Raw genomic sequence first — 12050 nt, forward strand, 5'->3', positions numbered from 1 at the left:
GATAAGTTATCTATAGTAGATGAATGTCACAATCCAATCTTTCACTTAAGAACCAATATGCATTACCATAACATATTCTCTTACATGTATGTATTCTTCTCTACCACGTATGTATGTACTTTAATGCAACACCTTTTGTAACCCTGCTACCCGGAAATGGCAATCGCCATGACGGCAAATGTAAGCCACATTGAGCCTGCGAATCGGTGGGAAAATGTGGGATACAAATGCTACAAATAAGTAAATCTTATTATCTTGCTCTTTTAACTGAACCAGATAGTTCACAATGTTTTATGGTCTTTTCTTGTGAAGCAATTTGAGTTTGAAGAGCGTCAATTTTTGTAGTATTTGCGTTCGAATTTGCAACAAAAGTAAGGCATACCTTATGTAAGGATTCCATGGCCCCCCAGAGAGAATCTAAAGTCACCTTCATTGGTTTCTCCAGGGGTAATAGGAGCGATTCTGAATTTGTTTTCCAGCTGTCTGCTGAACAATAGGACTCTCCTCCAGCATACTCCTCTCGCTTCCACTAGCACTGGGGGTGGATGTCAGGTTCGGGTCTTCCGGGGCAATCCCCACTTGTGGTGTCGCCATCTCCACGGGGGAATTCTTCTTTCCTCGCTGTACAGCCGGTATCTCTGGCTGTTGGGCGGGACTTCCTCCCGGGCTGCTTTCCGCCTCTCGAACCTGAGCAATCGGACTCTGCGGGCTAAGTGAGATTTCACTTTCAAGTCTGAGGCTCCTCTCGGCCTTGGACAGTAAAGCGCCCCTCGATGCAACCGGAGTCACAAAATCAGTTATCGGGAGTTGCCGAGGATTCGGATTGGTAGAGGGTAAGGAGCGACCTCCTCTCACCTTTTCTTTCCTCTTAGGCATAGCGTTAAAGAAGAAAAAGTTAAGTCAGGAAATATTTTGCTCCAAGTCTGATTCCTGCGTCCTACCTCGGCGCCATCTTGAATCAGTCTCTCAAATCATTTATATGCATTTTATGACTACTTGTTAACCATCTTTTGTTGGAATTATGTTTAAGTCAGTTCTTTTATCTACCACAACTTTATAGATTACCATAAGTAACATTTTATATGCTTGTTTTGTCCATCTGTGACATTACATATTATTATTTGATAGTTGTATTTATCACATGATCATATATATTTTTATATGTATTATTGATATTTTACTCCCTTTATATGTTACATTCATATTTATGTTTTTATGCTTTTTATGCACGTCCACTATTTTTAGATCCCTGATGTAGGCTTTATGCCGAAACACAGTGCTGTGTTGGGTCTTGAGGAATAAAGGTTTTGTTCATTACATCTCCTGTCCTTCTGTTCTTTTGTGGGAGAGCCTTGCTGCTTACACTACTCCTTCTACATTGAAGCAGCAGACATCTTTTGTAAATTGGCCCAGAAACCACAAGAACTGTACAAAAACACTGCACTGCCTGTTACACATCTGACATGATATAGCAGGAACCTTCCATACCAGTCACATGCAAATAAAAACATCCAAGCAATGATAGTTAAATATTTAAAAACAGACAAGGCAACTTCTTTCACTGCAAGGTTTTACAAAGACATTTCATCTAAAAATGAAAGCAATTCAACCACTTCAATTCTAAAAACTCTTAATAAAATTAGCAAAAGTGAAATAGTTATGTTATATATATATAGTATGTATATATTATACATATGTATATAAATATATATTATATATCTCTATATTTTAAAAAGCATCGAACAAGAAGAGGGCTTTTCTTGGGTACCACTAAAATCTGTATAAATCGTCCATGTCTCATGATGCTTTCCAAGATCCTTTGCTGTCAGAGGCCAGGCATTATGTAGGCAATATTGTCCAATGTGTTTGACTGTGGAATAAAAACAGATTTATTATTTTCTCCTAAAGAATTAATTTGAACTCAAATCCTGATGGAAATAAAACTATTTTGGTTATAAGCACTGCACATAGGCCCCATGTTGTATCAGTATATCTCATAAAACCAAAACAGATGAGACAAAGAGAGAGCACAATATGGGGACTTTTCAAACTTTATGATTCACCACCAATCCTTTGTACAGAAGAGGTTTAAGGGCCAGGAAATGCAAAATCCAGTGCCCTCTGTTTCCGAAATTCCCTCCTTTGGGGGAGATAGGTGCAAATCAAACCCTTTCCATCTTTAAATGCTCTCTGGGTTTCCTTCCTAATACCAAGTCTGCTTTTTAATCTATTTCTTTTTTTTTTTTTTTTTTACAGAAAACTACTTTGAACCTAGCATAATCCAACAGCAAATTTTGAAGTTCCTTCTCCTCCTCTCTAGCCCCTGATTATAGAAGAACCCATGACAAATGGCACATGGTCATGGCCTCCACGGGTTTCTTTCCACTTGTCCCCCATGACTCTCCCCTTCCATGGCTCCTAAGACTGACTTGGACTTTCATCTCCTGTTCCCACCAGCACACTCTTCCTCATCGCCCTCATTTCTTGGCCAGACTAGAGCCAACCATTCTTCCCCTTTCTTTCCCCTCCTCATAAAATGGATAGCATCTCCTCTCCATTAGATTTTGCAAGAATATACACTTTAAAGCACACCATGAACCCTTGCAGTGATTAGCAAAACAGCACTAACAAAGAACCACTGCTACACAGGAGCTAAGTGTATTACACAGACAGAATAACAGGACTGGAAGAGATCTCAAGAGGTCATTTAGTGCATCCCCTACCTTCAGGTCAGATCCACTGTATCTATATTATCTCACACAGATGTTGGTTTTACCTTCCAATGGCAAAGATTCCATCATCTCCCTAGGTAACCTATTTCAGTGCTTGACTACCTTTTAAACTTTGAAAAAGTTCCTCCTAATACCTTATACCTTCCCTGCTGTTCTTTAGACTATTTGCCCCCTTTTCACTGCTGTCCTCATTGTAACCTCCCTGGGACATTTCTTTACACCAGTGGTAGGCATCCTCAGTCCTTGAGGGCTGCAATTCAGTCAGGTTTTCAGGCTTTTCCCAATGAATATGCATGCAATCTATTTGCATACAGTAGAGGTAGTGCATGCAAATAGTTATCATGCATATTCACTGGGGGAATCCTGAAAACCTGAGTGGGTTGCCGCCCTTGAGGACCAAAGTTGCCCACCCCTGCTTAAGACTAATGTTAAGTCATCTAATAACTTGGTTCTTCTCTGGACTGGAAAGAAAATCTGAAAGGGGACTTGAAAAAGAGTAGAAGACTGGTCAAGGATGTGGAAATGAACTTCAATGCTAAAAAGTATAAAATCATGCATTTGGGATACAAAGTCCATTAGAACCGGAAACTCTCAAACAAAAAAAGATCTATAAAAAACCATCTAAGGTATCTTCTAGCCAACCAGTTGGTGTCATAATGCAACTGGGAAAGCTAACTTGCATTAAAGATTATCACTGGCAGGGAAAGAGTAATTTTGGCCTTGTTCAGGTCACTAGTGCAACCCCACCTTGATGAGATTGAGAGAATGGAAACAGATCGAAGGGCTACAACAATGATACATATCTTTCAACATAAAGCCTACAAAGAAAGGTTCCTCACTTACAAAATACATTCACTAGAGGAAAGAGGCAAAGGGAGATATGATAAAACCACTGAAATATTTGGACAGGAATCTACCTGCAGCAGGTATTCTCCAAAGACAGCAGGCTTCTTATTCTCACAAGTGGGTAGACATCATCCCACGTTGCCCAGCTTGGCAAATTTGCCAAAGAAAAATCCAGTGTTTTCAGGAGCGCAAGCAGTGCTCCAGTGCACATGCGCAAGCGCCTTCCCGCCTGCCGTGCCACCTTAGTTTAATACAACTGCAAAAAAAATCAAACAAACATGGAAAAAGACAACTCCAAGGGGAGGTGGGTGCGATTGTGAGAATAAGAAGCCTGCAGTCCTCGGAGAATACCTGCTATAGGTAAGTATCTTTGCTTTCTCTGAGAACAAGCAGGCTTGCTTCTTATCACAAGTGGAGAATCCCTAGCATCCAGACTCACACAAAACAACAAACATTGGTCAATTGGGCCTCGCAATGGCAAGGACTTAACGCAAATTAATCTTAAACTATATACAAATTAGATGAGCGTGCAGCCTGAAACATAATAAAATGGGTCTAGGAGGGTGGCGTTGGATTCTAGACCCCAAACAGATTCTGCAACACTGACTGCCCAAACCACTGTTGCATCGGGTATCCTGATCAAGGCAGTAGTGAGATGTGAATGTGTGGACTGAAGACCAAGTCACAGCCTTGCAAATCTCTTCAATGGAGGTTGACTTCAAGTGGGCTACCGACGCAGCCATGGCTCTGACATTGTGAGCTGTGACATGACCCTCCAAAGCCAGCCTTGCCTGGGCATAAGTGAAGGAAATGCAGTCTGCTAGCCAGTTGAATATGGTGCGTTTCCCAATGGCGACCCCCATCCTGTTGGGATGAAAAGAAACAAAAAGCTGAGCGGACTGTCTGAAGGCATTTGCCCGCTCCATGTAAAAGGCCAAGTGTCTGCAAACTGCTTTCGCGAGGATAGGCATAAGGTCGGGGGAAGAATGTTGGCAAGACAATCGGCTGGTTCAGATGGAACTCCGACACCACCTTCGGCAGGAACTTAGGGTGCATGCGGAGGACTACTCTGTTGTGATGAAACTTAGTATAAGGTGCCTCCAAAACTAAGGCCTGAAGCTCACTGACCCTACGAGCTGAAGTAACAGCCACCAAGAAAATGACCTTCCAGGTCAAGTACTTCAGATGGCAGGAATTCAGTGGCTCAAAAGGAGCTTTCATCAGCTGGGTGAGAACAACATAGAGATCCCATGACAGTGGCGGAGTTTTGACATGGGGCTTTGACAAAAGCAAGCCTCTCATGAAGCGAACAACTAAAAGTTGTCCAGAGATAAACTTACCTTCTACACACTGATCATAAGCACTAATTGCATTAAGGTGAACCGTTATGGAGTTGGTCTTGAGACCAGACTCTGATAAGTGTAGAAGGTATTCAAGCAGGGTCTGTGTAGGACAAGAAAGGGGATCTATGGCCATGCTGTCACACCAGACGGCTAACCTACTCCATTTAAAAGCATAACACCTCTTAGTGGAATCTTTCCTGGAAGCCAGCAAGACTTGAGAGACACCCTCCGAAAGCCCCAAGGAAGCAAATTCTAGGCTCAAAACATCCAGGCTGTGAGAGCCAGAGACTGGAGGCTTTGTGATAAAGGTCAGAAAACACTCTAATCTCCACAGTTCTTCAGAGAATAATTACAGAAAAAGAGGGACAGTATAGCACAATCAGAATCATGGTTCCGCGGTCTTGCTTGAGATTCAACAATGTCTTTCCCACTAGAGGTATCAGAGGATACACCTACAGAAGGCCTGCCCCCCAATGTTGAAGGAAGGCACTGAAAAGTGATGTGTCCTCAGCCAAAAGCGAAGATACTTCCGGTGGGCTGGAAGTATCGGGATGTGTGTATATGCATCCTTCAAGTCCAGAGAGCATAGCCAATCGTTTTCTTGAATCATGGGGTGCCCAGGGAAACCATCCTGAACTTTTCACGGACTAGGAATTTGTTAAGGGCCCTTTGGTCTAGGATGGAATGCATCCCACCGTCCTTTTCTGCACAAGGAAACAGAATCCCTGCCCGTCTTCCCCTGGTGGAACGGGTTCGATCGCACAGGCCTTGAGAAGAGCGGAGAGTTCCTCTGCAAGTACCTGCATGTGCTGAGAGCTAAATGGGCTCTCGGTGGACAATTTGGAGGTTTGGAAAGCAAATTGAGGGTGTATCTGAGTTGGACTATTTGAAGAACCCACTGGTCGGAGGTTATGAAAGGCCACCACTTGTGAACAAACTTTAACCTCCCCCCAACCAGCAAGTCATCCAGGACGGACACTTTGACTGCGGCTATGCTCTGCTGGAGCCAGTCAAAAGCTTGTCCCTTGCTTTTGCTGGGGAGCGGCAGGGGCCTTAGGCACACGCTGTTGACAAGAACGAGCGTGCTGGGGCTGAGCAGGCTGGCGGGCCACAGGAGTGTACCTAAGTCTAGAGTAGTAATAGGGAGCACTCTGCAACTTGCCAAAATACCTCCTGAATGAGGAGGTTGAGACAGAAAACGCCCAGCGGGAGAGAGAAGATATAGTATTGGTATGCTTCTTGATTTGGTCAGTGACTCCTCAACCTTCTCTCCAAAAAGGTTATACCCCCGGCATGGGGCATCGGCCAACCTGTGCTGAACAGCATGTTCCAGGAATACATACAAAGCATGAGAGTCTGCGCATTGCTATACCTTGGGCAGAGATCCTGGATGCCACGTCAAAAATGTCATAAGTGCGAATTTGCGACATGCCTTCTGCTGCTTCACCAACTGGCGAAATGGCTCAGTCTGCTCCAGAGGGAGTGCATCAACCAAGTCTGACAGCTGCCACACCGAGTTCCGCAAGTACGCATTTGTGAAGAGCTGGACACACTCATGAAGCGCTCGTATGACTGGATATGGGCGATGAGTTTAGAGGTTTGATACATCTTCTTCCCAAAAGAGTCCAGTGTCCAAGCCGAGGCATAGTCCCTAGTACTCCTGGCTCTTTGAGAGTGGAGTCCACCACCATAGAGCCATGAGGTAACGGAGACCTCACAAAGTCAGGTTCCATGTGGATCCAATACTGGTTGTCAATTTTCTTGGGAGACCACAGGGACAGACAGAGGGGACACCCAGTTCGAGTACCTCGTGGAAAGGAGCCGTCACTGCCTCCTTAGGAGGGGAGGTGTAGTCCAGGACCTCAAGCATCTTGGCCCTGGGCTCATCCTCCACTTCTAATAGGAATGGAATGGCCTCAGCCATTTCCCGTACAAAAGATGTGAAAGAGAGGCTCTCTGGTGGAGTCTCCTCTCAGGTAGAGGGAAGGGCTTAGAAGGAATCCCATAGGACTCATCGGAGGAAAAGTACGTGGGATCCTCTTCTGATTTCCATGAGCGCTCTTCCTCGATGTTGGACAGCACCTTCCTAAGGTACAAAATTAGATTGTGAGCCTCCCAGGGACAGAGACATACACAGTGAACCTGAATGTAACTCAGCTTGAATCTCCAGGCTGTTAGGGAGAGGTTCCCTAGATTGGGGTGGAGTAGATGGCCTTCCTGTTGAGTCAATGGTGATGGGTAGTGTCTCAGAGATATGGAATGATCCACCTGCATGAAGAGGATATGAGGAAACCAGAGCTGTCTGGAATATTGACTATGTTGTGTCTTCTGGAGGGCTCTGGAAATTAGGGGGGAAAGTATAGAAGAGGCATCGTAAGCAATACAGCCCAGGTATGGATGAATGGAGCAATAGCTGGCATTCTTTACATTTCCTAGAGCAGCAAACAGGTCAATATTGGGTTGGCTCCATCTTGCAAAACTTTTAGAGCCTACTGTGGGACCAGGAAACCTTAACTGCCATGTGGCACAGGAGGTATATATGTTGTATGTTGATGCCTGATATTTTGCATAGAGATGATCACCAAAGCACTGTGAGTGCAAGTTGCCCTTCTTCTGATAGATAAGCCTTGGCCACTTGTGTGTTCAATGCTCTGATGAAAATGATGGACTGGGTCAGTAAAAGTTTGGATTGTCATAATTGATGACAAACCCTGGAGATGGTTGAGTATTGACAGCAGATTGTATAGTTCGATGAGAAACCAGTTGTCAAGATAAGGGTAAATGAAACGCCCTTCTCTGTGGAGATAGCTAAGTATTTCAAGAACACTCTGTGTGCCAATGGGAGGCCAAAGAGAAGAATCTGGTATAAGAAATGATCATGAAGGAATGTGAAGCAAATAAACTGCCAGTGCCAAGAATGTATAAGGGTGTGTGTAGGCATCTTTGCAACTGATGGAGGTAAGCCAGTCAACATGACGAAGGAGAGGCAAGACTGTGGTGCGGGAGGCCAAAGAGAAGAATCTAGTATTAGAAATGGTCGTCAAGGAAGGTGAAACAAATAAACTACCAATGCTGAGGATGTATAAGGCATGCATTTGATGTCGCAAGAACAATTTCTCTTTCCTATGGAGAGACAAGGGGACAGTCTGAAACACATCAAAGAAAGCGGAAGATTAACCCAATTTTGTAACAGATTCCTGGTATAGCCTAACAAAGACTTAATGTTAACCTCATACAAATTTCTCTAATGCCCAGGGCAGTTGAATCCCCAAATAACATGAAGCATCCCCCCCCCCCCCCCCCCCACACACACTGAATGGGAAAAAGAGCATCCCACAAAAGCAGCTGGTGTAATATTGATAGGTATAGCCATCGTCGTTTGATAGTTCAACTTGAAATCTGCTACAGTGCCAAAGGTATCCATTAGCTGTAACAAAGCAGGAATATAATCTAAAGAATGAGTTAACAAATAAAAATATCAGCAGCAAATGCCACTGTTTTCACAGTAGGTCTACCAAAAGTAACTCCATGAATAGCCAGAGCAATTCAAACACTGTGTAACAAAGGCTCCGAAAATAACACAAATAACAAAAGGGGAAAGAGGACTACCTTAAGAGTGCCCCACTGTACTGAAAATGAGGATATCACATCACTCCACTGACCAATATTGCAACTTGGGGCTCCTGATATAAGGTACAAATGGCTTGCAAGAAAAATCCCTGAAAACCAAAATTCTCTAGGACTCGAAAAAGAAAAGGCCAGGAGACCAAATCAAAGGCCTTTTTGGCATCACAACTAAGAGCCAAGGCTCAATCCCATATAAATTACAATATTCCAAACCTGATAAAATGTTTTGCACAAAACCTCTCGATATGCCAATCTTGTTAAAAGATGACTGATGCGCATCAACAAGACATTAGCAAGAATTTGACATTCCACATTTAACAGCAATATTGGCTGACAGGATGTGACCAAGCTCGGATCCTTGCCAGACTTTGGAATAAGAGTGACCAAGGCCTGGTTCACATCACGAGGAAAAGCACCTTGGGCCAAAGCTTGCGTAAAATGCAATGCCAAAACTGGCGAGACCTAAGATTCCAACAATTTAAAGTGGAGAGGTGTGGTAGTCGTGTTAGTCCACTTTTAAAGGTAATCAATAGAAATAAAACAAAATAAGATGATACCTTTTTAATTGAACATAACTTAATACATTTCTTGATTAGCTTTCGAAGGTTGCCCTTCTTCGTCAGATCGGAAAAATTTAAAAAATTCACTAGATTACCCATCAGGTCCAGCTGACTTATGCAAAGCCATGGAGTGTATGACCGCTTGTATTTCGGCCTCCAAAATAGACACATTACGTATCTCCAAATCTGCTGCTCATAATTGTGACAAATCTAGGGCTTCCCAGAAAAACCCCCCAGAAGAGGCCGCCTGCGGAACCGAGTAAAAACATTGAAAGTAATTATAAAAACACTGAGCTATGTCTATTGGCACTATATGAAGATCTCCCTCATCATCATAAATAGCAGGCACAGTTCTAGGGCCTAACCGAGGCTGAAGGAGCCAAGAGAGTAATGTGCCTGCACTATTCCCATGGACATGTAGCTTAAACTTGTAATAAATATTAGCCTTCTTTGCTCACTCGTGGAGCTTGGTATTTGAATAGTTAACATACTTTCCTGATTAACCCGTGTTGGATCGCAGAAATAATTTTAAAGCAAATAGGAGGAAATATTTTTCACTCAATGAGTAGTTAAGCTCTAGAACTCTTTGACGGAAGATGTAGTAACAGCAATTATAGTATCCGGGTTTAAAAAAAGGTTTGGACAAGTTCTTGGAGGAAAAGTCCATAGTCTGCTATTGAGACAGCCATGAGGAAGCCACTGCTTCCCTGGGATTGGCAGAATAGAATGTTGCTATTATTTTGGTTTCTGCCAGGTACTTGTGACCTGGATTGGCCACTGTTGGAAACAGGATACTGGACTAGATGGACATTGGTCTGGCCCAGGATGACTATTCTTAGGTTCAATTTAGAGTCACATCCTCTCCCTAAAAGCAAGAAACATTTATTCATGCTCGCTGTTATTTGCCTGCAAGTTGATCTTGCTCATTAATATGTTCCCTCATAGAAATTAATTCAAAGAGAAGAAAAATGTCAGTGTTGAACTCACCAGCACCTGCTTTGGGCAGCTGTTAAGCTGTGGGACTTGGGCAGTGAGGCAGGCCAGTGGCCCCAATGCACAGATAATGGAATCTAGCAGCACCGATAGACTACCTGAGACAGCAACCATCCCCTAGGAGCCAAAACAAAGAGAAATACTGAGAGATTAAAGCATCATTGGTCATATACATATGAGGAACTGTACATGAAATAGAAAAAAAAACATTGAAGAGGTTAAATTTTTAATGATTTGCTCATAGGTTTCAAAATTTGAGTGTGTTGCCATGTGACAAACATATAGACATGTATTTCTCTATAAAAATAAAATACATAACAAAATAAAATAAAAGTTTAATAAATTCCTATTAAATTTCAGATGACAGTGGACTCACCTCTGTCTCCTGCAGCCGATGTCCTATCAGGCTTAAGGACTCCCCCAGCAGCTGGAGATGTGCAGCCACATCAATGGGGTCTGTCTCTGGAACTTTAGCTGGTGATGAGGAGACAGCCACGGAACTGGAAGGGGACTTTTTATGAGGTGATATCACCCCAGCTGAAAGGAGAAAAAAATGGAGTAATATAAAGAAAGAGAAATACAGAAGGTGAGGAGAGAGGAGTTTTAAGAGGCTATACTTTATTACTTTTACTTGAGTATTTGTTTTAGGTAAGACTTTCTGCTTTAACTATTTTCAAAGCCAGTACTTTTACTTTTTACTTAAGTACTTTTAAAAAGTCATGACCTCATCCATGATCATGTACTCAGCTGGAAGGAATAGCCAATTCCTTTGTCAGAAGAAATAGTGAGTATCTGTGCGTAAGCGTGACCCTTAAGGGTAGAGTCATATAAAACTACTTAGTTTTTCTGTATCCATCCACTGATTGATGGATACAACACCCACATGTTCTGGACTGGTCTGATGAGACTAAAGGAAAGAAAATAAGCAGGTAAGATATGTAAAGCAAGAATAAGGTGGATCATAAGTATCAGGGAATGGGAAACTGACATTTCCCATATTCCTGCTTCCCTTTGCCTGAAAGTAAACTGCAGAACTAGGAGAAACATACAGCAGAGAAAACAATCTTGCCTCAGAACTAGAGCAGACAAGGTGACTGAAATTGCAGCATGATAAAGCAGTAGCTAAAATTGTAAATGCTACTGCTTATGGAAGCTTTTGTCTGTTCAGGGAAACCGCCAATGGCAGAAACAAAAAGAATAGAGGAAGCCAGACTATGTAATATGTGTGCAGAACCCCGGTTCAGAATAGATTGCCCAACCAATTACAACCAAAAACAAGAACTGCAAAAAGAAGGGAGAAGGGAAGTCCAAAAATAAAGACCTAAAATCTAAATTAAATGCCATAATAATCATGTCAGAATAGAATGGGAACATAACAAGGTTATTAGCAGAGAAAACTCCTTCTCTCAGGAAAGAAACCACTCAATAGGCTTGAGATGGTGTGAGTGGTAAAAAGGAGCCCCCTGCCAGCAAACAGTGATTGGCTGTTAAGGTTCTAACCAATATGTAGCCCATTTGGATCCTTAAGCATTATACAAAATGATCAGCCCCTGAATTTCGGTAAGAAAGAAGTTTTGAGAGTATGGCACAGAGGTTAGGCACTCTATTAAGCAGTGCAGAAAAAGTGCAGAACTATCAAATATTTGCTCTGGGAGAAGATTAAACTATAATCAGAGTAGAATAGAACCAACGTGATAACATACATACATAAGAACAGTCATATTGGGCTTGTTTAGGGAGGGCATTCTCGATTTCTAGGTCGGTTATTTGGTATCCTGTTTTTGGAGGTAGGGCTACTCGAAACTTGACTTGGTATTATTGGACGGCCCAATTGTGTCAACATTCTGAATGGGAAACAGGTACTGGAAAGCCTGGGATCATGTTGGTGCAGGATCACTTCCCTAGTTTTGCTTTGAAACATTTGCTCTGGCTCTCAAGACCTATGGCTT

General features: G+C 42.7%; 1 protein-coding gene across 6 annotated transcripts in view; it reads right to left on the minus strand.

Moving 5' to 3' along the window:
• Nucleotides 1-1731: 1731 nt before the first annotated feature.
• The window catches only part of HMGXB4 (HMG-box containing 4), a 160677-nt gene continuing 150358 nt past the window's right edge, over nt 1732-12050 (minus strand). For all 6 annotated transcript variants that reach the window (XM_030208126.1, XM_030208101.1, XM_030208116.1 and 3 more), the window contains 3 exons: nt 10478-10638; nt 10096-10218; nt 1732-1870 (listed from right to left, as the gene is read on the minus strand). In XM_030208126.1, the coding sequence (XP_030063986.1) occupies nt 1826-1870; nt 10096-10218; nt 10478-10638 (329 nt within the window). In that variant the 3' untranslated portion in view covers nt 1732-1825. The remainder of the gene's footprint in view (nt 1871-10095; nt 10219-10477; nt 10639-12050) is intronic.

Source organism: Microcaecilia unicolor, chromosome 1 (genome assembly GCF_901765095.1).
Source record: "Microcaecilia unicolor chromosome 1, aMicUni1.1, whole genome shotgun sequence".
NCBI classification, from domain to species: domain Eukaryota; kingdom Metazoa; phylum Chordata; class Amphibia; order Gymnophiona; family Siphonopidae; genus Microcaecilia; species Microcaecilia unicolor.